The sequence below is a fragment of the Monodon monoceros genome, unplaced genomic scaffold (genome assembly GCF_005190385.1).
Source record: "Monodon monoceros isolate NGI ecotype Baffin Bay Population unplaced genomic scaffold, NGI_Narwhal_1 Super_Scaffold_12, whole genome shotgun sequence".
In the NCBI taxonomy this organism is placed as follows: domain Eukaryota; kingdom Metazoa; phylum Chordata; class Mammalia; order Artiodactyla; family Monodontidae; genus Monodon; species Monodon monoceros.
This window is the reverse complement of record NW_021703768.1, coordinates 117856391-117884180: the sequence shown is the minus strand read 5'-3', so window position 1 is coordinate 117884180 and position 27790 is coordinate 117856391. Positions and strand designations below refer to the sequence as shown.

The 27790-nt window shown below is 43.2% G+C and overlaps 1 protein-coding gene across 3 annotated transcripts in view; it reads right to left on the bottom strand.

Moving 5' to 3' along the window:
• The window catches only part of LOC114892331 (protocadherin alpha-C2), a 209000-nt gene that overhangs the window by 19293 nt on the left and 161917 nt on the right, over positions 1-27790 (bottom strand). For 2 of the 3 annotated variants that reach the window (XM_029217098.1, XM_029217097.1), the window contains 2 exons: positions 13529-13587; positions 10483-10571 (listed from right to left, as the gene is read on the bottom strand). In XM_029217098.1, the coding sequence (XP_029072931.1) occupies positions 10483-10571; positions 13529-13587 (148 nt within the window). Of the gene's footprint in view, positions 1-10482; positions 10572-13528; positions 13588-22074; positions 24882-27790 lie in introns of those variants that run through there. The other variant, XM_029217096.1, reaches the window with a different exon arrangement.

The window sequence follows — 27790 nt, the reverse complement described above, 5'->3', positions numbered from 1 at the left end:
GAGCATGAAGAAATTGCCTGGATTACCTTGAAAAGACTGTTAGTAGAAATATGGATATTAATGACTCTGCCAGAGAGGACTCAGAAGTGAGGAGTATGGTAGAGAAAACATATATTGTCTTGGGGAATACCTAACTTGTCATGAACAGACTGTTGTAGAAATATGGACATTAAAGGTGCTGCCAGGGAGGGCTCAGATGGAAATGAGGAACATGTTATTGGAAACTGAAGGAAAGTGGATCCTTGTTACGTAGTGGCAGGAACCTACCTACATTTTAGCCAGCAGTAAAACCCATTTTGTACTTCTGACCTCTAGCACTGTAACATAATAAATCTGTATTGCTTTAAGTCACAAGGTTTGCGGAAACTGATTGCAGCAGGAATGGGAAAGTACTATAGACCCCTACAGTCAGCCTGGAACTCAGACAGTGAATAGTCTTCTCCTAGTTACCCAACTATTCGCTTCACCTGGCAATTGGGACAAAGTAACAGTAGTGTATTATTTAAATGCATAGGGTTCAGCAGCAGGCAGACATGGGTTCAAATATAGCCTCAGCCATTGCTATTCCCTGATGAGTTCAACAAATATTTATTAAGCACCATCATGTACTAGACAGCTGCCTCAACACTGGGAATATAATAGTGAGCAAAAAACACCTACTAGATGTAAGGAAGGATGACTGTAAGGAAGTCATTTACTTCCTGTGAGCCTCAATTTTCCTAATCTAGAACATGGGAATAATAATCACTTCTCTCTTGTTTAAGGACGCAATACATGTAAAGTCCTTATCACAGTTCTCCATAAATAACAGCTATTATATAGTCTTCCTTTCTCTTGTTCTAAAATACTATTTCTACAACCCAGGGGGGCAACAGCACAGGATTCAAAAACTTTGAAACTTCAACGACAAAGACCCTCCAACTGACACACACACCTCCCTACTAATAGGCATTAGCTGAGAGAAGGGAACTTCTGCTAACTTCTAATATTCCTCGCTCATCATCACACACACAGCCGGCCTCACAGGCTCAAGGGCATCCATCTCAGGGCTGTTTACACATCTGGTGATGCCCTTCTCCCCCCGAAACTCTGACAGGGAGCTTGGTGTGCATCTAACATAAGTCATTTACACTGGCTGAAGCTTCTAGCTTTGTCACAGACCTTTGGGTGACACCAGGTGACTATGGAAACAGACATATGACATATGTGTGCTTGGGTAAGACAGTATCTACGACGCAGAGTCAAAGAAAATAAGAGAGGTGACTTGGGGAATGTCACCTCACTACTCAGCTTGGCCCACGATGTCACCTAGAGCAACAGCTCTGGACACGGGATTGAGCCAATGTTGGAAGTAAACCCAAGCTGGCAGGCTTTCTTGGACCATCAACAACAAACTTGTTTGTTCAGACTTTCTGTACAGGACAGGCTTTCCTTCTTTTTAAAGTTTGTTTGCTTGTTTTTCACATGCAATCGTAGCTATAATCGGGAGGCTCAGGGTACTCTGCTTGGGATTCAGCAGCCCAGGGACACGACTCTAGCAACAGTAAACTTCCCATCATTCCTGTTGTCTTGTGGATGCAAATTTGGTTCCTGAAAGTTACCTTTTCATACCCTAACCTTCTGTAGTTAACCTCTTGAGTCTGACTTCTACAAAGCTCTTCATTTCCTATTTTAAAACTATGCAAAAACATCCTTTTTTTCTCTTTATTTCCTTTGGTACTGCCATCCTCAGGACTGCCTTCTCCCATCCTTCACCTAGCCCACTGCCTTGGAGTTAGACCTTTCCAGGCAGTGTACTGCTGAGGAAGCTCTTGGTCTCACTGAGATGAGAGTGGAACAGTATCCATCTCTTCTCCCTGTCCTTTCTATAACTGTGGGTAACAAGCTCCAAGTGCTGAGGCAGAGAGAGGCTCCTCTCCAACCCACAGGCTCATTTCCAGGCCTCCTGGCACTGACTGAGCTCTCTTATGACCCTCCCCTAGAGGCCCCTAGTCTCCAGCCAGCGCTTGACCTGAATATGTTTCTCCAGGTTAGGCAATGACCTTCTCAACTGCAAAGCTAACTGCCTCTGAGAAAAAGAACTTTTCAAGTTCTTTTGGAATCTGGACTGAGTTGCTCTGAAAATATTTGTCATTAAAGATCCTTGCTGTTGCTGGGGACCAGCTCTCGTTTCTAGTTTACTAGAATCAGTGAGGCTGAGGGCAACGCCTGCTGGAGCTGCAAAGCTTAAAGGCATCACAAGTTATCACTACCACTCTGCCCTCAACCCAGGCCATAAATAGGTCTTTCTTGTCCAAGCACCTCCCAGGGAGGCACTCCAAGCCCACCAATTCTATACAATCCAAGCACTCTTTCCCACAGAATGAACTGCTGACCCTCACCCCCCACTTCCACTTCCCCACAAAGCTCTCAAACATACAGGTGGCCTGTCGTCTTTGAGCCAAGTCAGGTAGCAGAGTTGGTGACACACACACACACACACCCTTCTTTGGTCCTTGAGACCCCAGGATCTCCCCAACAGAAACATGAATTTCCCTTTCGATAAGGGGCTTAAAAATTCAGCTACAGTACAGCCACTATGGAGAACAGTATGGAGGTTCCTTAAAAAACTACAAATATAACTACCATATGACCCAGCAATCCCACTACTGGGCATATACCCTGAGAAAACCATAATTCAAAAAGAGTCATGTACCACAGTGTTCATTGCAGCACTATTTACAATAGCTAGGACATGAACCAAATCTAAATGTCCATCGACAGATGGGATAAAGAAGATGTGGCACATACATACAACGGAATATTACTCAACCATAAAAAGAAATGAAATCGAGCTATTTGTAATGAGGTGGATAGACCTAGAGTCTGTCATACAGAGTGAAGTAAGTCAGAAAGAGAAAGACAAATACCGTATGCTAACACATATATATGGAATTTAAGAAAAAAAAATGTCATGAAGAACCTAGGGGGTAAGACAGGAATAAAGACACAGGCCTACTAGAGAACGGACTTGAGGATATGGGGAGGGGGAAGGGTGAGCTGTGACAAAGCGAGAGAGAGTCATGGACATATATACACTACCAAACGTAAGGTAGATAGCTAGTGGGAAGCAGCCACATAGCACAGGGAGATCAGCTCGGTGCTTTGTGACCGCCTGGAGGGGTGGGATAGGAAGGGTGGGAGGGAGGGAGACGCAAGAGGGAAGAGATATGGGAACATATGTATATGTATAACTGATTCATTTTGTTATAAAGCAGAAACTAACACACCATTGTAAAGCAATTATACCCCAATAAAGATGTTTAAAAAAAAAAAAAGGACTAAGAAGAAAATCTATTCCAGCATTTTGGAATAAAATTTTGTTCCCCCCCCCCCAAAAAAAAAATTCAGCTACAAAGGACGGTGTGTAGAGAAAGCTAGAAGGGAAGGTTATTCAGAAACTCTCCTGTCCCAAGCAACACTCAAACAAAAGAAGAATGAAGTGTATTATTTTCCTAAGACATACGCAGAAGTTGTTTCTCATGATGAAGTTTGCAGGGGCCAGACTGTACTGCTCCAGTGGCTCATTAGATGGATCAATGATAACCAAAGGGACTGTAATGAATCTCCATTTCCTGACCCTGCATTAGCTGCTTCTCTGCATCTGTGGGATTTGAAGGAAACTGCAGCCTAAGAGAACAGTTCCTGCCCCTCGTCTCTCCTCACTACACTCTCCTCTCCAAAATGTATGCCCAGGAGCACGCGTCTGAGTGCACAAGGGATTCGATTTTCAGGAGGCACATGATCTGTTGTGGGTCTCTGACATAGAAGAAATTCTTTTACTATGTATCACGGCCCCAACCCTGACTGTATCCTGCCCAGGGCTACCGAACCTGGAAGAATGGGTGTAGGAAAAATGAGAGAGGTGCAGGGAATACAGGGTGGAGGGAAAGAAATATCTCAGAATCTATTTATTCAGCAGAAACTTTTGAGTTCAGGAAAAGCAGGAATTCTTCATTCTAGTTTTTTTATTTACATGACCATTAAAAATAGAGGTGCAGGGTGTTCTCCTAAGAAGGAGTTGAAGAAAGTCTCGGATGGAGCCAGCAGAGACTTAAACTTCCTGGCTTCTCCTGGGTAGAGAATTCTAATTCCCCTTCTCACACCACCTCCCTCCCTCCCTCCAGGCCAGGTCAGAACACACAAGATAAGCTACATAGAGAACTCCAACAGACATGATGAGCTCCACGCCCCCGGAAAGTAAAAGTGTATCTTACACAAGGACTTACTTTCCTCGGCTACTAGACACAACTAAGGCAAGCTGGCACTCCTGGGCTGTGAGATGCAAGGTGAGAGTGGAGGATACTGACGGTAGGGAGCTGCTCCACCCACACAGATTGCAGATCTTATTTTTTTTTTTCCTGATAAAGATATGCACACATCTCCCAGGACTATCGTTGCCATGACAACAGCAGAAGTTGAGGGTGAGCAGGTTAGTGGAACAGCATGCTTTCTAAATTCTCAAACAAGGCCTGAGGCTGCAGTCACTCATGATGTGGAAAAATTCATGTTGACGGTACTCCTATATGGATTCCCCCAAATTTAAGGATCATGGCTTCTTTCTGGGGGAGAATCAGAGATGGAGTCTCCATGGAGCCCCTCCATGGGGAGGTGATTTAGTCAGGGAGGTAGGAATCCCTAAGACAAATAAGAGCATGAATCTCCCTATAAAACTAGGGCACATAAACTGTCCGTCTTCCACAGAGTAAAGAGATGCAGCAAACCAGGGCAAAAACAATCCCCCGAGGACACAAAAAGGCGCTTTTAAAAAAATCTGCTCTATAATAAAGCCTTCCCACAGAGACTACTCAGAACAACTCAGACCTAAATTCTGAAGCTGAAGGATAGACTCATACCTTGAAAAATCATAAAAATAACTACCATTTACTAAACAGTGTTCTCCAGGCTGTGTGTATTATCTCATTTAATTCTTGCCAACAACGCTGTAAGGTAGACACTACTACTATCTCCATTTTACAGAGAAAGAAACTGGGACTCAGAAAAGTTATGTAATGGTCCCAGGAACATACAATTGCTGGGCTTCCTGTAGGAATCATAAACAGATGGCTTCCCTGCATGGTTTCTGAGCCTCCAAAGGTATCAGACAATCTCAGAAATATTTACTCTCAACTCTATAACCTTAGGGTTCATCAGGATCACTTGGAGGCCTCCTTAAAGCACAGATGGCCCGGCCCCAGCCCGAGAATTGCAGATTTGATACGTATTGTCAGTGTGGCTCTGGGAACCATACCTTGAGAACCCCTGTGCAGTCACTCTAAACTAAGCTTCTCTATACAGATGAACCTGTTTGCAAGCCAGAAATAGAGACACAGACGTAGAAAACAAACGTATGGACACCAAGGGGGTAAATCGGGGGTGGGCTGAATTGGGAGATTGGGACTGACATATATACACTAACTAATATGTATAAAATGGATAACTAATGAGAACCTGCTATATGGCACAGGGAACTCTACTTCACTGTACAGTAGAAACTAACACAACATTGTAAAACAACTATACCCCCATAAAAAAAAGAGACAGAGATAATGCAGGCAACAACACAGAAGAAAGCCCCCCCAAAAAATAAAAAATAAAATAAAAAAATAAACTAAGCTTCTCTAAGGAAACCTCATGGCCTTAGTTGCCTCACCTACCTAATTAACCTTTCACACTTCAGCCCCAGATCCTCTGGGGTGTTCCTTGAAAAGCTATAATGTTATCTTTGGCAGTGTTGTGCATTTCGGAATTCCTCCACTGATGAATTCTTTGGCTGAGCTCTGAGCTCTTTTGAATTCTGAGCTCTTCTGAAAATAGCGAATATCTCTCACTCTAAAATTAATTTACTGCTGCCTTAGGTAAGTCCTGAGATCCCATGAAGTGTAGAAAGAGGAGCCTGGAAGGACCAGTCAAGATAGCAAAGCAGCCAGGGGCCCTGAAGCCAGACTAGCTCTCTTGAAGGCAGGGACAGTCTTTCTATAATCTCTTGGGATTCTCTCTAGGAACTGTCGCAAGAGGGCACTCATTAAACCCTGTTCACAGCTTGCACACTGAGAACGTTAAAAGAGTTGTAAGCACGAATGACTGGCCCTTTAATGCCCTCAGCCCCCCAACACACTCCTCCATCTGAAGGATGACTGTGTGCTGTGCACTCCCTACTCAGCTCCTTTTCTTTCCCTGTTCAGTCGCACTGAGCTGCCAAGGAAATAAGAAGCCTGTGGTCCAGGTCTGCTCACACAGAGGCAAGGCTGGAGAAAGTGGCCAACAATTGGGATTAACAGATTTAATGCCCGACTTGTTTATCCTGCAGGAAACATCACCTGGTGATGTCCCCATTGATCCCTTCAGAGCGTGGCATCTTAGCCTAGGCTTCTGTGGACTGTGAAAATGAATGAACAGTGTGGGGACAAAGCCAAAGAATTCATCTTTGAATTAGTAGGGAAAAACAACTACAAAGAACACATGTGAGGGGGGAGCGGTCACAGCAGGCCTCTCTATTCCCATACCACTGTTGCAGGTGTTGGTGTCAGAAGGTGCTGGTTCCTGAGAAGGTCTCAGACACAAGTGAAAGGAGACTCAGGTGCCACTAGGAAGCCTTTTGGAAGCAACTGCACTTTCGTCATGAAACACTAAGGGCAACAGAATCAGTGAAAGGCAGGCTCTACTTGGGAACGAAAGCAACCAAGTTTTTTTCCTTTTTCTCAGGCAGAACTGATAAATTCTCCTCATGCCATCTCCAGGAGGGTGGCTGGGGGTGACGGGACTGTACAGACGTCAGGATGACCCAGACAACCTTAGAGGGTCTGTATCTGGGTTCAGAAATGAGAACTACTGAATTCTCGCTAAGATGTTACCAGCGAAGGCCACCACACAGACTGCATGAAACGAAAGTATCCCAGAAAAAAAGGAATAAAACGATTAGACATTTGGGACTTTCCTGGTGGTCCGGTGGTTAAGAATCCACCTTCCAATGCAGGGGACGCAGGTTTGATCCCTGGATGGGGAACTAAGATCCCACATGCTGCAGGGCAACTGAGCCCGCACACCATAGCTACTGAGCCCGCACACCACAACTATCGAGCCCATGCACTCTAGAGCCCATGAGCCACAACTAGAGAGCCCGCAAGCTGCAACTACTGAGCCTGCATGCTCTGGAGCCCATGTGCCACAACTAGAGAGCCCGCGTGCTGCAACTACTGAGCCCATGTGCTCTGGAGCCTGAGTGCCACAACTAGAGAGAAGCTTGTGTGACACGATGAAGAGCCCGCACAGCGCAACGAAAAATTCCACATGCCACAACTAAGACCTGACGCAGCCAAATAAATAATTAAAAAAAAAAGATTAGACATTTATTAATACTATATGTCAAGCACTATATTCAGCTCTTTCTTCTTTAGTTATCATGGCAACCAGATAAGATAGGTGTTATAATTATACCCAATTTACAGATGGGGTAATTAAGAAAACATGAATTTAAGCAATTTGCTTATGCTCACCCAGCAAGTAAGTTTGAAGTTGGAATTCAATTCAGATCTGATTCTAAACCATAATCTTCATCTTTATGCCATATTCCCTCCAAACATTGCAGAACATATTTTGAGTCCTAAAACTCTAAAGTACCAAAAGGACAGAGCAGAACACAGAGGAACATCTCTCTAATGTCCTATCACTGGTGCAGAGATATGCTGAAAAGTATGGTTAGGTCACCCATAGAGTAACTGGAAGATATAAGCTCTGTCCAGCTCAGTCCATGAAAACTGTGACTCATGACTCAACAGCCAGGTATCGTACTGGAGAGAAGGGATTATACAAGAGGAGTTAGGACATTTGGGAAGTGGAGCGATGGCGACTCCTTCCCTCTCTTCTGTCAGAAAGATGGGTTCCTCCCTCCTACACTGTTGGTGGGAATGTAAATGCAGCCACTACGGAAAACAGCATGGCGGTTCCTCAAAAAAACTATAAATACAGTCGCCATGTGATCCAGCAATCCCGCTCCTGGGCATATATCCAAACAAAACTACAATTCGAAAAGATACATGCACCCCTATGTTCATAGCAGCACTGTTTACAACAGCCAAGACATGGAAGCAACCTAAATGTCCATTGACAGATGAATGGATAAAGAAGATGTGGTAAATATATACAATGGAATATCACTCAGCTATAATAATGCCACTTGCAGCAACATGGATGAACCTAGGAATTACCATACTAAGTGAAGTAAGTCAGAAAGAGAAAGACAAATATATGATATCACTTATATGTGGAATCTAAAATGCAACACAAATGAACCCATCCATGAAACAGATATAGACTCATAGACAAAGAGAACAGACCTATGGTTGCCAAGGGGGAGTGGGAGTGGGGGAGGGAAGGACTGGACATTTGGGATTAGCAGATGCAAACTATTATATAGAGAATGGATACACAACAAGGTCCTACTGTGTAGCACAGGGAACTGTATTCAATGTCCTATGATAAACCAGAATGGAAAAGAATATAAAAAAGAATAGGTGTATATATGGATATATACACACACATATATCTGAATCACTTTGCTGTACAGCAAAAACTAACACAACATTGTAAATCAATTATACTTCAATAAAATAAATTTTTTTAAAAAGATGTGTTCTTAACATTCTTTTGAATTTGAAGGAGAGTCCTGGGCCAGATGCAGATAAAAATAATCAGTAAACAGTTCCTATTTCCCACTGGCCTAGGAATATACACCAACCAGCATCACTGATGAAAGGGAGAATGTATTCAAAGTTAATTTTGGGCTCACCAGCCTGACCTACAAAGTCTCTATGAGAACAAGAAAAAAACCCTGAAATGGAGGCAGGGTAGGAGGGCCTGATTTCATGGGGCTGCTTGGATTGAGTAGTTCTCACCTTTCAGAGGCCTCCCATCCTGCAGCACTTGGTAGTCTAAAACCACTTCCTCCTCCATCGCTTCTTCACACCATCACTGGCATTAGGGTTGCAGATTTGTCAATGAACTATTTTATGTTTTTCCCCTTGCCATCTGGCAATATTAGCTCTCTAATGAATTGCTTTCACTCGGGCATTTGTTTTTTTTTAACAAATGTGACTTTTAGTTGAATTATACAATATTCATAAATAGCAAATGCTGGCTGATTAGAATCAACGAAAACCCTTAGAGCTGCCAGCGAAAATGGGCCCTTAGCTGCACATGTTACTTGCATAGCCTAATCACTTGAAAGCCACCAGCTTATTTTTGGAAAGAACTTTTTACACATACGCTTATGTAATCTGTTATGTATGTATATATGTATGCATTTGGATTTGGGTGGATTCTTGCAAGCCAGCCATGCTATGACTATAAGAGCTAGATACACTTGGATTTGGAACTAGACACACTTGGGTTTGAATCCTACCTCTGCCACTTACAAACTATGTGAACTTGGGTATGTTTCTTAATCTCTCTGTGTCTCTAGCTCCTCACATGTAAAACAGAGATAATAAATCCCTTGCAAGATTGTCTCAAGGAATAAATGAGATCACACAAGGCACAGTGTCTGGGTACATTGTGGCTTTATCAGTAACTATTACCATCATCATCATGTTCTATTAATAGAGGATTATGGTAGACAACATTTGCAGTCTCTATAAGCCTTCCTTTCTGATAACTGCCACAGGGATGGGCCTCCAAAGCCATATTTGTATTATATGACACTGCTTCAGTGATTGGGCAAGAATAAGGAAAATAAGGAAATATGAGTTTAGGCAACTTTTTTATGCTCACCCAGCCATTGGGTTCTTGGTTTAATCTGGCAGATTCTCTTTCTTGAAAGTTTGGATTAGGAATCAGTTCCCATTGGTCCTCTGAACTAAGAAACTGCAAGACTGGTCATGTTTCGCAACGTGCATGTCAAGGCAATAAAATTCAGTCTGCAGAATGATGTACATGTCAGGGAAGGAGGAGGCCTGACTGTGACTTGAAGTCAACCAGAGTGGTGCCCTGGTCCTGACAACTTTTCCACTTCCATGAGAAACTCCATTTCATCGATCTATCTGTTAACCAATCTATCAGTCTCCCTTCTGCTTACTACTTTGAGTGGATTTCCATCACCTTTAACCAAAAGATCTTTGCTAACAGTGTCATCTCTGTGCATGAGGCCACCAGATCTTGCCTGTTGTAGTTCGGACAGCCTAAGCATTTGAAATGTACCCAGTTATTTCAGAAAATAACTTTACACACACACACACACACCCTTATGTTATCTGTTTTCAACTGCTGAAGTACATTAAGTGGAAAATCAAAATACTCCTGCATAATCATGTAAGCAAGGAAGTCACACATGTAAGAAAAAGAAGTAAGAATAAAAAGAGAGCCACTGACATTCCTGGTCTTACAAAAACAGGTCATCTCATGGCTTTCCAGAATCCAAGCAAGAAGGGAGAGACCCTGGGTCTTTACCTGGTGTCGCACTGGATACTGTTGGCCACTGCTGATCAGGTCCTCCTGGACCAGCTCGTAGAATGCCAGCCTCTTCCAGGTGCACAGAGCTGAGTAAACACATAGACCCAAATAATAGTTAGACCATAAATGCCTTTCCAGCTCTCCTTCCACCCTCAGAAAGTGCTCACATCTCTGGAGGCAGGGCTGCAGCTAACACTTTTTACTCATGCTTGAACTGAAGCAATTACCACTGAGCAGTCACCTTGCATCAACTGTAAAAGCATTGCTGACTTACTGTCTGCTACACCATGCAGGCGATAAACATGTTTTATCTTTATAGCAATTTTGGTTTTCAGTAATGCTGTGTGGTGTTCATTAAATCTAACAGGAAGCCCATCAGAGGGCTAATGACATTTTATCGTCTTAATGCCAAAGCAGGTGAGGAGAGCTTGTTCTCAAAAGCCCCAAGCCTCTTTTGCTAGATCTCTTATTTCTGGGTTCTCATAGGAAAGAGGAAAGCACGAACATTATTTGCTGGTAACTGTAGTATTATTCCAGTTTGGCCCAATTAATTCTTAACTTTATTTTCTGTTTTACTCTTTCTGTATCTTTTCCTCATGGATAACCCACCCTACATTTCCTGGGACTAGAGGAAGTTTATCACCAGCACTCATGGATCCCAGTTCAGAAGAGATTAATTCATCATGAAATATTGCAGAGAGTGAGACATGAACTGGGAGATCCTTAGAGGCAAGTAGAGATAGAACGTAAATTGTTCAAGGGCAGAGAGAACATCATATTCTTTATGTATGTGTAATGTTAGCAGATATGAGACCCTCAATATTTTCTGGATGAAGAAAGGAACAAATGGGGCCCTAAGAGTAAATATCACCCAAGAAAACCCTCACCAAAATAAGAGGACTCTTTGAAATTAGGCATTGGTTCATCTCGGAAGTTAAGTTACTAAAGTAAAACTTAGAGTACTACTGCCTGAAGGGGTCATGTGACTCAACAGAGCAGGAAAACTTGAAATATTGTGGGGGAAGGTCATCTCTAAGTTCAATATTCTCTTACTCTTTTTTTTTTTGGCCGTGGCAGGAGGCTTATGGGATCTTAGTTCCCGGACCAGGGATTGAACCCGCACCCTTGTCAGTGAAAGCACAGAGTCCTAACCACTGGACCGCCAGGGAATTCCCAATATCCTCTTACCCTTTGACTTCAAACAACATATCTAGTGGAAATTCACTCATTAAGCTCTGCCCTACTGCTGTTCTTCCCTTCATCTACACCCTAGAATCTTCTCTTTTTTCCAAATATTAATATCCTTCAGGTGTTGGTGGATTCTACCAGCAAATTGTATGGGTTCAATTAGATTCACTCTGAAGATGGAACTACCCTAGGAACCAGCTCAGCTCAAAGCAGAATTTTCAAAGGAACAGGCACATGATATCTGAGGCTAGAAAGGCTAAGAAGCCAAGCGTATGTGTGAAAAAGATGAGTGTTGTTTAAGTTCACAACTTTAACATATGTTCCATGTACTACACTGTGAGGAATAAATAACATTTAGTTTTAATTTTTATTTCATTTCTTATCCTACTTGAATCTCATAATATCTTAATTGAATCCTGAATAGAAACACATGTGGCTTCTTTTTTTTTTTCATTTGAAAATGGAATAAGGAACTGATATAGTTTAGTATTTTATTTTAATATAGTTTTAAAGGTGCATCTTATAGCTTTGGTACTTTTCAAGTAAAGCACTAATTCAACTGGGACAAAAGAAGTTGGTATTGTAAACCATATTTTTTCCTATCATATGGTCCACCACAATAGCTCAGATGCAGGCAAAAGCATAAGCTGGTTTCTAACAAATGGAAAGAATCTTTCTGAAACCTAGTATTCTGGCATCTGCATAAGTGTTTCTGGCCTAAAGTTATGACCAGATTCCAATGTGATGTCTCACCAAGCCAACTACTGATCTTCAGTTTTCACTGATTGCTTCTCGTTCAGAAAGAGCACCCATTATAATGATTTCTGCTCAATTTGTAATGTAATGTTTGGGAATATGTTGATTTATTTTGATTTAATGTGTTTTTAACAGGCTAAAACTAATTTTTCATTAACTCAATACATACTCTGTAAGCTCTCTCTTTAGAAATTGATCAAGGTTTGGTGACGATCTACTCAAGAGTTGCCCAGATATTTTGAGGGGCTTAAGTCTGGAGTTTATTTCTTCTTTAAAACTAAGTTATTTTGGTGGTAGTGAACACTAGTTGCTTGGCTCTCTCCATTTGGTTTCCCAAAGACACTCAAAAACAATGAATCTTTTATTTGGCCCGGTGGCATGAATACTAGATCAGGTCTGGGAATAATGGCAGTTAATCAATTACTGTCAAAGAGACAAAATAGAGAAGGCAAAATTATATTTAATCTGAGTTTTAAAGTAATGTTATTGCTCTAGGTTAATTTAAAAGTAAGCTAGATTTGGTCTCCAGATATTCAATAAAAGCCCTTCACATGGCTCATCCTCTGAAGAGAGCTCTTGCCACTGAGGGCAGGCAAAAAGATAGCAACAAGATGGAAAAGATAAGGAGACTCTAATAGGGGTGAACATGAACAACAATTATTGTGGTTAACAGGATATAACAGTCAATGTGTGATGGAAAACCAAGGTAGACAACAAGTACATATATATTACACAATGTACTCAAGTCTGAAAGCATCAGTATTCATTATAATTTTAAGCGAAGGACAGAAAGTACAGATGGGGAAGGGATGAAAGAAGTTGAAGCTACTTCCTTATAGAAATTTTAATGAGAGAAAGTAAACAGTCGCCTGTATCTGTGATTTTACAGGAGATTCTTATTTGCCGGCACTTGATAAGCGTTTGGCACTGACCACTTCCAATGTTTCAAGGAATAGACACGGAGACATATAAACAACTGCATTCCCCTGGCCAAGTATCTAAGCTTCTCAGTTTTGACAGCTGCTTCCGGCCTATGAAGACAGTTTATCTGAGTCAAACAGTTGCAGTAACTTCTGAGTGAAATGAGGGAAAGCCATACCTGTGCATTCCTGCTCTCAGGGAGGCAGAGTAACGCCAGTCGGGGTTGGGTTGTCGGGGCTGCAAAATCACAAAGGGAGTTTTTGTTAATATGGCAAAAACGATGATCTCCTAGTGACGATGTTCACCGATGAGTTGTTTCTTAAATATTTCCATGTAGCTATTAAAAGTATGGAAGAAGCCATTTCATATGCATCTCTAAGATGATGTTCACATATATATAGCACTTCAGGAGAAAATTAAATTAGCTCATCAGGGTCCTTGCACAGATTAAATACCATGGAAAACTGGGTTTAATGATGCTGTGAGGACCGGCTTTGGCTTTGCCTTGCTCAAAACAGGTCTATGTATTAAGATACACACTGCTATATATGAAGTAGATAAACAAGGGCTTACTATATAGCACAAAGGAACTCTATTCAATATCTTGTAACAACCTACTATGGAAAAGAATCTGAAAAAGAATATATATAACTGAATCTCTGTACCCCTGAAACCAACACAATATTGTAAATCAACTATACTTCAATTAAAAAACAAAACAAAACAGGTTTATGTTCCTAAAGCAGCACTAGTGGAAGGACAGTCTATTCTGAAACAGGAAAAGCTTTCATTGTTTTTGCCCTCAAATGCCCCTTTAAGGGAACATCCCCAATTTGGTATTCTAGCTATAACAGGGAACACAGCTACACAAATTCTGCTGTTCTGGCTGGACTGCAGAGCACTGCAATCTGCTGCTGACTTTGCAGACTGCAGCATGTTTGACTCTGGGCGGATGTGCCCAGTCATAATGCCAGCAACTGATAACAACCTCTTCTGCTGATTGAAGAGGAATACAAGGGAGAGGAAAACAAACCACCGCGGGGTTTGACCTTGTTGTGCTGCATAATCCTTTTCATAAAATTGTACTTGTTTCCTGCTCCTCTGAGGGCTTTGCCTTCTTATTCAATTACTGTTTGCTAAGCTCTGTTTAACAGGGAGCAGCTGAAACCTAAGAAGAACCCGACTTGCACCACCTATGTGTTGGAAAGATGCATTGCCCTGTGTCTTCAAACTCAATTCAAAGTGGAGGGGACACCGAGGGAAATGTGGGCACCTAGAGACTGTTCTGGAAGTTATGTGCAGAGTAGAAGCTACTCAGGAATCACTGGGGACAAAATCAATCACCATCACTATCTTGTTATCAATTAGCAAAAATGTTATCATGAAAAACCCATGACAGATGTTCCTCTCGATGTGTTTTCATGGGCAGAGATTAAAGTGGTCCTGTCACTGAATATTGAGGCCTATTTGAATGGAAAGATGAAGAGAGGGAGGTTGTATTCTGCATTTTCCTCTGGACTATAATTATCATATTTGGTAGACACAAGGCCACAGTAATGCCAATTACTGTAATGCCAATTGACATTTCAAAATGTCAATAAGTTTGTTCCTGTCATTCTTATAGTTCATTCAAGGGATGCACGGTATTTCATAAACATACTTCTTCACAAGATCCAGAGAAGAAGTGATCAGCATCTCAACTTCCAGACAGACTTTGGGATGGTTAGATGATATTCAACAATTCAGCCGAGTCAAGGCCCAGAAAAAGCTACAACTCTAGGATACTTTACCTCAAATGTCCCCATACACTAACTGCTCTCTCCGGTCCCTTCCATTCTGTTGGCAAGATATGAACATACAAGCTGCTTCATCCTTGGTTCTCAAATCCACAAAATGCTATTGATGTTCCTCATAAAGTACCATAAAACTATCTACAGATGAAATGAAGGGGCTCCCATTTTCTGTCAGGGGTAGTAGAGGGAGCAAAAGAGAAAGTATTTGCAAACCATTTGGTAAACCTGAAAATATGACTGAAATACTTTTTATTAATCATATCATCACCAGCTTTCCCCTGACCATCAGCAGCATTGGTGTCAGCTTGTTAGCTGTAAGAACCCTCCTTCAAGAAAGACTCTGACGTCTGTTGAGCAAATGCTGCCAATTTTTCTATGACTGGGTAACACCCATGATGAAAATTGCTGCAACTTGATCTGGTGAATGAAATCACCAACTCTATTTTGCAGAAAGGCACAGTTCTAGCAGGACTGACCAGGAAACTCAGTCCATTACATAATCTCACTTCCTCAACGACATGTAATTTGTCATGCTGCTATTTTCTATAATAGTCCCTCAGCAACAAGATGCTTCTGAGATTTATTTGCCAAAATCATCGTTATGAGACATCTTATGGCAGTGTGATCACGCAGGGAAAAGGTAAGGAAGAAAGTAATTAATATGTTTTATGTAGCCACACAATACTAGGCAATGGAATAAGCACTTTATACATATTACTGCATTTATCCTAACACCTTTGTTAGACCATAAACTTTATGAAAGGGATTATATCTTTGTTTATAAAACATACTGATATTCTCAAATATTCATAATACATAGCTATAGCTTCAGAAGCTAGCAGGGTTCAGGTATTTGATAGGTTTTTTAAAGGCTTTTGAATAAATTAACTACCATGCAAGGGTAATACTATCGTACTTAAATTACAAAAATTAGAAATCTGGAACTTTAGAGAGATTAGATTACCTGCGTGATAGGTAGGTTTGGCTGAGAGTCATGTTTAGGTACCCCTAACATGAAAGTCTGTGTTTTAAATAAATTTGCATGGAATGACAGATATATATTTTTCTCTTTTTTACTTCTGACTTTCCCAGATTGATTTATTTTAAAGTGATACAAAATTAAATGTAATAAAATGTACATGGGTTTCATGTGAACTTGGAAAAACTGATTAAACTTGGAAAAATTGAAGCTGACAGGTTGACTGCTGATATACCTAATATAATGAGACATATGTTTAGTTCTCTAGTACTTGGATGGTACATCCCTGGGCTTTGCTTAATTTCTATTGGTGAAAAGCCCAGTATGTTCTGTTGTTTCAAAGCATAGTCCTTCAGTAGAATAAGTCATGAAATTCCAGATGTGGAAAAACTGAATTAGGTAGTCCACGTGGGTGATGTAGTATTATTGAAGAACAAGAATCCATTTGTTTCTATCAAAATTATAGCTAAGACTTGATTTATTCTGTAACAGTATTATTTACACTATGGAATATTTGAGCTACAAAAGGGTGAATCACCTCTTCCAAGACAGATTTGAAATAAAATAGGTTTAAAATACCGTGCCATTCATAAAATCATAGGACTACTCAGTGAAGTAATATGCAGTCTTCTTATCATGGAAATCCATGAAGCTATCAATAAATGATCCTCTGAGAAACAAGACTACATGTGGCATCTCCTTTTCCTTCCTAGTAGGAATCTATTAAAGATGTATCCACTGCAAATTTTTCAGTGATATTTTGTGAACACTGATATAAATTATGATAGGCAAAATCCTAAAATGGCCTTCAAGATCCCTACACCCTACTGTAAATGCCCTGTATAATCTCCAAGATTGAATATGATGGGTCTTACTCCATGATTAAGTTATATTATACGGCACAGCTGGCTTTGAAAAAGGGAGATTATCTGGGTGGGAATGACCTAATTATACGAGTCTTTTAAATCTGGGTCTAGAGATCAGAGACAGAAATCAGAGAGATCTGAAGCATGAAAGGAATTCCATGTGAGAAAATATTCTCCACTGTTAAAATACTGGTAAGGACCTGAGAGCAACTTCTAGGAGCTGAGAGTGACCTCCAGCCAACAGTAAGTAAGAAAACGGGGAGCTCAGTCCTCATGGAACTGGATTCTGCCAACAGCTTGAATGAACTTGAAAGCAGATTCTTCCCCAGAGCCTCCAAGAGAGAACTCAGCCTGGCCAGCACGTTGATTTCAGCCTTGCAAAAACCTGAGCAGAGAACCCAGTCACAGTGTGCAGGTAATAAACCAGTGTTGTTTTTAACCACTAATTTGTGGTGATTTGTTACAAAGCAATAGAAAATGAACACATAAACTGTGGGTCATGAAGGCAAAAAGGAATCTAACATTTAAAATAATCATTGTTATGTTACATGTTAGTCTTCTAGTAAATCAAAATGAAAAGATGATAAATATGAGAAGTCTAGGTGAATACTTACTTGTAAAAATAGTCATTTATAATCCTAAATCCACAGAGCAGTAAAATAAAATACCCATAACTTTAAAACATACCTGATGGGCTCTGGTACAACAGAAAATGCTAGGTTTGCTTAATTCTGGATGCACAGCCTGCTAGTGCAGCAGTTACTCTCTCCCCCACAGTTTTACTTCCCTGGAGCCCAGAGTTCTGACCCTGCAAGGCCAGAAAGCAACTGATGTTGCTTATGTGCCAAGGGACTAACATTTTTCTTCGATTTTTGCCATGTTGGAGATTTCTCTGCATTTGTCAAGTTCAAATCCTCGAAAGACAAAAACTTGTGTAATTTTTAGGCTAGCAGATGTAAAACACTGCTAAGGAATTCTCTTGACCTTTGATTTTTGAAATCATGCTTTTAGAGTACTCAAAATATTATCATACGAATAAGCCAAATTTATATTCATACTGTAATATGCCCAGGAACACGGAGCCAGGTGAAATTTACAAAACTCATATTCAAAGACACCTGTAAATCCCCATTCAATTCAGCTAAACCTCTGGGCTTGATGATGGTAATTTTTCATCAAACGTTTGCAAACAGACATCATCCTGACCTCTCATTGAGAGCAAAAATTGGTGGCCAACCAAGGCAAGTATCCAGAACCAACTCTGCTATTCTGTCAAGCAAACAGCATGCCAGTAGACAATTTGTAATATGCCAGGCTGTGTCCCTGCAGAGTGTTCTGAGTCAGACCAGATGCCCATGTGCAGGCTCAGTCCTGGGTCAGACCAAAGGGTAGGCCAATGACATTCAAGCTACAATAAATAGCTTTCTCCATCAGTCAGAATATGTGCAAGATAAAGAGACAGAGAGGAGCTCAGCCATAATTCCATCTGGCTCAGCAGATCTATAGAAGAGGGTGAGGAAGGGGGTAATTTGAAGAAACGAACGTATTCTCAGACCAAATAAAATAAACCTTTTCTCAGAAGGACAGTCCTATAACCAATACAGAAATAGCAAAACAAAACAGCCCCACCCATTCAAAAGTGACCATCAGAGGATGGAAGTTCAGATACAATTTCTTTGCCTATTCTGACCACTGTGCAGTTTTTATCAATTCACCACGATGGCACTTTACACTAAGTGTAAGTTCTGATCCAGGACAGAGTCAGTCACCAGCTAGAAAAGTCAGTCCTGCAAGAAATAAATTAGGTGCCACTGAAAGAAGCGTTCACCCTTCGAAGTTACCACAAGTGGAATTAGAGTGAGTACGTACACACAGTGGCAAAAATAACTGAAGATTTGGTGACTACAACTTGCTTTAAAATAAGTGAAGTGAATGTAAACTTAACTCATTTCTGCTATACCCTTTTGTGATTTCCACATCTTGTGCTAACTGGTCCCACTGAGGCGCAGTTGGACACATCTGCCCAGAGCACTCAAAGTGACTCAGCAGTCACAGGACCACAGATGCACAGAAACCACCTTAAGACTTGGTTCCTTTTCTTGGAGATTCTGAAGAGGGTGCCAACCACATTCAACACCAGGTTTTCAGAAGTCTCCAAAGAGAAATTCTGCCCCACTGCTAAACAGTTACTTCAAAAACCTCACTGCACAAGTGGCTCACGAAATAAACTCATTGGGGGTAAAATCTACCAAAAGATTAGCCTGATGTTAAATACTGATATTTAATAAGCAACAGGAGAGAAATTAGAGAGAGAACAAAGATAAAAGATCTGAACAGGTTTGGCCAATGGTAGAACAAATAAAAATATCCTACTTTGGTGGTAACGTTTTTACTCATTGATCCTTCCATTGGTGACCTACTTCTATGCAAAGAATTCCTTTTTCCAGAGCAGTTAATTGACACCACTAGGTGAATCAGTGGTAGCCTGAATGCCTGAGTATCCCATATCAAAAGGAATATAAACATTGGGATTTCTATCTACTCATACTGTTTCAAAAAGCACAGTCTTTGGAGTTAGACAGATATGACTTAAAATACCACTAGTAGAGTGACTGTGTGTGTTACTTAACCTCTTTGAGCTTGTTTCCTCGTGTGTTAGATGTTGATAAATATTTAATGTATGACTTACAGGTAATGAAACCATACATATATTGCAGTGCAGAATATTTTTGTACAGTAGGGTGGTCGGTGAGCGTAAATTCCCTTACTCATCCTTTCCAATCCCCATCTAATTTTAATGTAGGCACATGGAATCAATTGCACCCCAGGACTCTCCTGCCATCTGCAGTGAGTGGGTAGGGAAGAAAGAAAGCCTAACGTGAGAATTTAACAGGTTGATCTAGCAGTGATGACTTTCAGAGTTGAATGATTTTTGTCCCCATTTTGCCATGCTATGACAACGTGACTCACTCTCTACCTATAATCGCAATAATTCCAGGAGCTGTAGATCTTAGGGCTCTCTTCACTGGATTTCCAAAAAGTGTCTGGCAAAAATTTGCCTTTATCAAAATCATGTACTCTCCTGGCAAAATCCCACAAAAGCAAGCCCTTTCCTGACATAATTTTCTCTCTAAATTAAAGGTTTGTGAACCAAAGCACATATTAACACATAGGTCAGTATAAGACAGAAATAGTTCACGTATCAAATTGTCCCAAGCTTTGAGTCAGGAGAGAGAGGGTGAGAGTGTCACTCGCCTGCGCTTCCGGCGCACAGCTGGTTGCAAAGCTTGCCTGGCCTGCTCTCTGTGCCTCTTTACCACCTGCAGCCCACCCAGGCCCAAAAGGACTTAACAGTAATTTGTTCAGCAAATGTCTACAGCATCCTTATTTAAAATTAAGCCTTTCTACATGCTGCCAAAAGCTATGATCTAAAGAATTTTGGAGGCTCTTTGGTTTCCCCTCCCCCACCCCATTCTTCTTAATCTGCAATCTGCCTCCCGTGGCTGCTCAGCATTGACTAACATCAGGCTCTTCTGATAAATCTACCTACAATGTACATGGAAATTCTCTCAATCCATCTCTGTTCTTTTCTGTGCTTATGCTTTCATTTCCTGAAGATGAGCATGAATTTAGAATGTGAAACTATGGACGTTAATAAAAAGACAACAATATGTCAGTGAAAACACATCACAAAAATATAGGAGGGACAAATATTATTAACTCATTTTGTAGGACCTCTGAAAGTCCTAGCTACAAAGTAGTTGTTTGGGAAGAAACAACTCATCACTTTTTATGGGACAAAATTTTGGCTTCTGAAATCCAAGTTTCAAGTATCACAAAGCAGGGTTCTATTATTTCAAGCATGCATATGGAGACAAACACACTACACAAACACATGCACTGTGTCCAACAATTTATATACATCCTTCATATACTGAGCAAACTGGCCTTACACCTACTTAAAACCAGTGTATCTACTAACACCTGTCTCTCTGTCTCTCATGTACAGTAAGCCATCCACTTTCCAAGGCTTTTGTAGCTAGATCCAGAAATTAAATGTGTGCTTTGGAGCATGTTGAAGTACCATTTAAAGTACTGTCATTTAACTTAAGGACATGAAGGGCCTGAAGAGGCTGCTTCACATCTCATCAAAACCTTAGGAATTCTCAAGAGGAAATCAGAAGATTACATTTATGCTAAATGCAGGGAAATCCTCTTACAAGGAGTTCACACAAGGCCAAAAAAGATAACTAGTGGCAGAATTCTTTCTCCCCAACGCCAGCTTGTCCTGGTCTTCACCATATCCCCCACATCCCTAATCCACTCATTCTACCATCTCCCTGGCCCAAGCAGACAAATTGGTTCTTGGATGCCATCATTCATCTCCTCCGACAGCCCCAACAGAACAGTTACCACAGCAAACAGCCAAATCAAACTTTGTCTTCAGGGTGAGGTCCACATTTTATGGCTTTATCACCTCTGACATGAATTTCTAGCAGATCTCATCACATTAGTTCAATGCAATTACCAGAAATATTAACTGGATATATTTCATTGTAGATAGTCCATGGTATAAACAGGGACAGCATACAGAGGTGACCACCACAGCCCCGAGAGGTTTCAGAGCTTTTGAAAAACAACACTCCTGTAGGATTTCAAAAGGGAACCTTCCCTGTAGATGATACAGCACAGGCCATTTCTCCTTGAATCTCATAATGTTACCCTCTATAGCATCATCTTATTCTCAGGCCTATTCTATTTCTCTACAGAGCTGTGCTTTAACACCACATAATTAAGACAAATCCTCATTTCTCAAACAATTTTATGGTCAAGGTTTCATATATCTGAAAAGAAAATGGAAAGTAAAACAACTCTCTAGTCCTATTTTTCTAGAGAGGAAACATAGCAGATTATAATCCAATCACAGGTAATACACACACACACACACACACACATACTCAGTTTACCAGATAACCCTTGTCATTGTTAATAACTCGAGAAAGCCAACTACATGATACTGGGAGGGGGCTGGGGGGAATGTGAAAAATGCATGACTTTGTGGAAGACCCCTTGACTACTATCTCACCTCATTTTGAGAAACAGCTTCGTTTTTTAGAATAATCAGGTTCCCAGCACTCTGCCCACTTTGGCCTGTGAGGTGCCTGCTGTCACCTGCTGCTGCTTGGGCTCCCCCAGGTCCCAGTCCTGTCTGCGCCCCCGTGTTGTAAAACATGAAAGTGTCACTCCCTGAGCCTGCTGTCAGACAGGCCTTGTAGCAGTAGGTCTTGGTGAGGGAGCCGTTCCCTCGCACTTCAATGAAGTGAGGCTGCACTTTGAGGCCGTGTGGTATCCTGGCATCAATATTGTTGTTGGCCTGTTTGTAGAGTTCTGCAGGGCACCTCTCCCTCACTCCACAGAAGCCTCCACAGCACGCAGTGCCATAAGCAGTGTAGCGGTAGCACTTGATGATGCTCAAAACAATGATTGTCAAAAGAAATATAAAAGACACTGTGCTTAATGCTATTATTAGATAAAGTGTAATTTCAGAGTATGTCCGAGGACTTCTCACATGTCTCTGAGTGTCAGGGAGGATTTTGGAAACCCTATCCACTACGGCTACTGTAATGGCCACAGAGGCTGACAGCGATGGCTCTCCATTGTCTCGGACCACCACGGTCAGGTTGAAAGTGGCTCCACTCTCATCTCCCATCTTCCTGGTAGTCCTAATTTCTCCCGTATGTAGCTCTACTTTAAAGAGGTCCAGGTCAGAAATCTGGGCCAGATGGTAAAAGAGCCAAGCATTCTGCCCAGAGTCTGAGTCCATGGCTATGACTTTAGTGACCAGGTAGCCAGCAGGGGCAGTTCGAGGCACCATTTCAATGGCTGCTGACGAATTGGTTGAGGTAGGGTATAGGATGTGAGGGGCATGGTCATTCACGTCCACTACATACACGTTGGTGGTCACAGTGCTGCTCAGTGGTGGGCTCCCCTTGTCCCGGGCCTCCACAGTCACAAAGAACTCCCGAAATTTCTCATAATCAAAGGAGTTGACAGCATAAAGGCTGCCACTGGCACTGTTAATGGAGACATAGGAGGTGACTGGCAGCCCTTGAATCTCCCTCTCCATGAGGGAGTAGGTCACCTCCGAATTCTCCTTTTCATCTGGGTCTGTGGCTTGCACAGTGCAGAGCAACACCCCTGGCAAATTGTTTTCCTCGATGTAAATGGAGTAGGAGTCCTTCAGGAAGCTGGGTGGATTGTCATTGATGTCAGAGATCTCAACCTGCAGTGTCCGCTGGGATGTGAGCTGTGGTACTCCCCCATCAGTGGCTGTCACTGTGATGTTGTAGGCAGCCACCTGCTCCCTGTCCAGGGGGCCACTCACCACCAGTGTGTAGGAGTTTCCAAAGCCATTCAGTCGGAAAGGCAGTGTGGCCTCCAGGCCCAGGCTCACTTTCCGGTTGGGACCTGAATCTTGGTCATTGACACTGAGAAGGGCCACAACGGTGTTGGGCGCAGCATCTTCAGGCACTGGGCTGTACAGGTCCGTGAGCACCACCTCTGGTGCGTTATCATTCACATCCACGATGTCCACCAGCACCTTGCAGTGACCCACCATGGGCACTGGACCCCGGTCTGTTGCCTGCACATAGATCTGGTAGGAAGAGGCCTCCTCATAATCCAGCTCTCCACTTACCCGCACTTCCCCCGTGCTGGCATCGATGCTGAAGAGCTGCCTCTCCCGGTCCGACGTGTAGCTGCTCAAGGAGTACGTGAGTTCGCCATTGGAGCCCTCATCTGGGTCTGAGGCATTCAGCTTCACCACCAATGTGCCTGGGGGAGCGTCCTCCCGAAGCTGGACGCGGTAGGTGGACTGGTCGAAGGCGGGAGAATTGTCGTTAGTGTCCAGGACAAGCACAGAGATCTGCGCGGTGCCTGAGCGGGCTGGGCTGCCCCCGTCCACAGCTGTGAGAACCAGGTGGTGCAAGACTGCCTGCTCGCGGTCTAGGCCCTTACGCAGCACCAGCTCCAGCACCTTACTGTTCTCCTGCAGGGGTTTCAGGTCCAGCTCGAAGTGCTCGCTGGGGCTGAGCTCGTAGGTCTGCACCGAGTTGGTGCCCACGTCGGGGTCCTGGGCGCTCTCTATGTGAAAGCGCGCTCCAGGTGCCACCGATTCGCTTACCTGAAGCTGGTAGTCGGGCCGCGGGAAGCGCGGCGAGTTGTCGTTTATGTCCAGTACCTCCACCTCCACGGCACTCACCGCCACGGGGCTGTGCGCCAGCACTTCCAGGCTGAGCAGGCAGCGAGGCCGCTGCTCACACAGCGCCTCCCGGTCAATGCGCTCGTTGACGAAGAGAGCTCCACTGGTCAGGTCCAGCTCCAGGTAGCGCGGGCTGGGCGCACCCAGGTGGTTGATACGCAGGCAGCCCGGCCCCAAGCGCCGCAGCTCCAGCCCCAGTGCGCGAGCCACGTTGCCCACAAGCGCGCCAGGTGTCTGCTCCTCCGGCACCGAGTATCGCAGCTGGGAGGCCGCTGGGCCCGGCAGCAGCAGTAGCAGCAGGGAAAGCAGCAGCAGCCAGAACATGGGCGTCCGGAGCCGGGGATGCTCTGTCGCCCCAGGTATGGTGCCCGCCAGCTCCATAGCCGCCGGCCGCGGCGGAGGCAGCCGGGCAGGGCCGGAGGCAGCAGCTTCCCCAGCCGTGCTCCACGCCGGGGCCGCGCCTCCGCCTCCGCCTCCGCTCGTGCCGCCCTGCGCCCGCTCCCCCACGCCTCACGAGCTAGCAAACGCCGGGGCCGTTCCCCTCGTGGGCCCTCCGGAGGGCTCCTGGCCCCGCCGCCCGCTCTGATTCCCCATATCCCAGCTCCTCCGCTCGCCTCGGAGTCGCTCAGCCCGGCTTCGTTTCCTGCCGCCGCCGCCGCCGCCGCCGCCGCCGCCGCCGCTGCTGCCGCTGGTCCAGGAGGAGGGAAGAGGAAGCAGAAGAGGTGGGGGAGGAATGCTCAGCAAGTCCGGCTCCGATTCCGCACCGAGGTGGCGGACGGCGACCCGGACTGTCCAGTCGCTCCAGCCACTCCAGCCCCAGCTCCTTCGCCCCGGACCGGCCGGATCCCAGCAGACCCCGGGAACACGGCCACTCCCTTTTTCCCTGCCCCCACTGTCCTGTTCAGCCAGTCTCCACGGTCCCTCGGCTGCTGAACTGGTCTTGTAAGGAGATTATTCTAGGAAAAGCAGTTAAGTCTCTAGGACTCGGGCTTTCAGCTCCCAGAAAAAGATTTACAAGCGCAAGTCAAGAAAATACACCGAGGGCCTTGGCTAAGTACGGATATCTGGGCGGCGGCTCCACGTTCAAAGAAACAAACGCAAGTGAGGCGCTCTGGGGTTACTGATGATGGGGATTATTTCCCTGACACCAACATTTTCCCTGAATACTCCTAAATACTGCAGAAACTTCTAGGGCGGAGGGAGGGGGGGTGGCAAGTGCTGTCATCTTTCGCGGAGCAAGCCTAAAATTAGCATCCTGCGATCCAACACTCAATTCTGCTCCTAGCCAAGTGGCTTTTACTTCCAGTGTGTGCCTTGGCAAATAACCAATATTTCCGGTTTTAATATTCTTTCTTTAAAAAATTGGTTCCATGAAGCTGCAGGCTAAGCTCTTATTTAACCCCTTTTGATCATAGTGGGGAGAATCTGGTAAAATTTTAAAGAGATTCTTCCCTCAAGCTTTTCCTCATTTTACTTCAAATTTTTTTTCATTTATCACCCAAGACATTTTCTTTCTTTCAAGAGTGATTTAATTTTTTTTCTTTAACGGATGACAATGTCTTCAAGAGCCTGCAAAACCATTACATCAAGAGAGTTACTCTTGATTCCCCAAGCCTGGCTGGAATTTGGACTCCATTAATGCCTTGCAGTGAAAAGTCTGCTGTTACTAAGCAAAATGTGGAAGGCTGGGATTTATCTCACAATAGCCAGCAATTTCAATGGCTGCAGCTCATCTTACATAAATATAAGTTTCCTTTACCCTTCCGGGTCTCTGTTCCCCTAAGACTCCCCCCTTGTATTGCTGCAGAGGCAACAAAAGGAAAACCAATTGTCAGTGAACAAGAAGGCAGAAGGATCAGAGGAAGCCTTTCTGTTCTGTGTCATTGCCTCTGTTTCTCTGTTTTGAACATCCACTGTTCCCAGGCCCTCCCATCTATTCCACAAGAGTTTAAAATTCATTGTCCCACTTGTACAAAAGCACTCACTAAAGTGTTCTTTCTCCTTCTTTCTCTCAGCATCCTCTCACCCCTAGATCTTCTGCTGTCATTTTCTAGCTATGAACTGGAACAAAACTAGAAGGAGACCTGACATTTGGCATGCTTCCCTCCTTCAGGGCATAGTTGAAGGGGCCAAGGCACCCAGGTTTCAAAGGCCTGGACTAGCACATCTCTTCCTCCCACCTACCAAGTACAGCAGCTGACAACTCCACAACCTAACCCATTTTATTCCAGAGAAGCTCCCAGCTTCCTCCTATCCCTGCTGCTTCTTATTTGTCCTCTTTGTTCCCTCAGGAGTGCAAAGTGGGAAGCAATTTCCATCACATTCTATTCCTGTTCCTGTTCTTAAGCCTCTGGCTTCTCCCTCTCTGTCTGCTTCCTCCCAAAATGTCCCTACAGTAACTCTGTCTCTGCTGTGGTAATTTGATCTCAGAAAGCCTTTAACTCTCAAGTGCATGAAATGTAGGCCTGGCCTATGTCTTCACCCATTACTTATTTCTGAAAATAAATGGGTTATAGGTGGAATCAAGTTATAAGTTGTCAGAAAGAACGACCTTTTCTTCCCTCATCTCCTCCCAGGCTTTCACAGTCGCTGCCACCTCTGCCCACAGCTCTGAAACCTGGTCACTAGGCATTGACCATGCGTGGACCTGTGCCCCTGAAAAGATCACAGGCACATAAAGAAGAGATTAAAATGACAGAGGCTTGGTAATGTTTTTAATGGAAGCCCCCAAGTGTCAAATCTCAGGAGAAAAATCAGGGCTCCTCTATTAGCAATCTTGTCATCTTCCAGCAAGGACATCTGCCAGGTTGTCCATTTTGATGTGTTGGGATCATAAGCTTCAACTAGTACTTACTCCCTCAATGGCTGAGAAGACAAACATAGCACCAACATAAATCAGCCACCTCTTCAAAGACGTACTAAAGAGATGGCAAACTCTGTATTTGGCACTACAATGATTTAGTTGCTCATACTAGTGTACATGTCTCATGCCAACCTTACTAGTTGGTGGAATAGGATTGCTTAGATTGCTGGCAAGTGCCCTGTCTACGAATATTAATACTAATGCCTCAGCCACACCACTATGCATTCCTTCCTTTCCTTGGACCTTCAAGAACCCCCTATTGAAAAGCAGAATAGTGCAGATTTTGAAGTCAGTCACACCGCTGCCAATGACTAACCGTGTGGACTTGGTCATGTTACTTAACCTAAGCTTCAGTTTACTCATTTTAATTGGGGAAGACAATTTTAAGTTAACTCATAGAATCATTACGATTACATGAGATGACGTATATAAAACAATCTGAGAGAGATTAAGAGGTATAAACTTCCACTTACAAAATAAATAAGTCACAGGTATGAAATGTACACTATGGGGAATACAGTCAATAATAATGTGATATCTTTGTATGGTGACAAACGCTAACTAGACTTATCACGGTGATCATTTTGTAACACATAGAAATATTGAATCATTATGTTGTGTACCAGAAATTAACATAGTGCTGTTGGTCAATTATACTTCACAGACAAACACACAGAA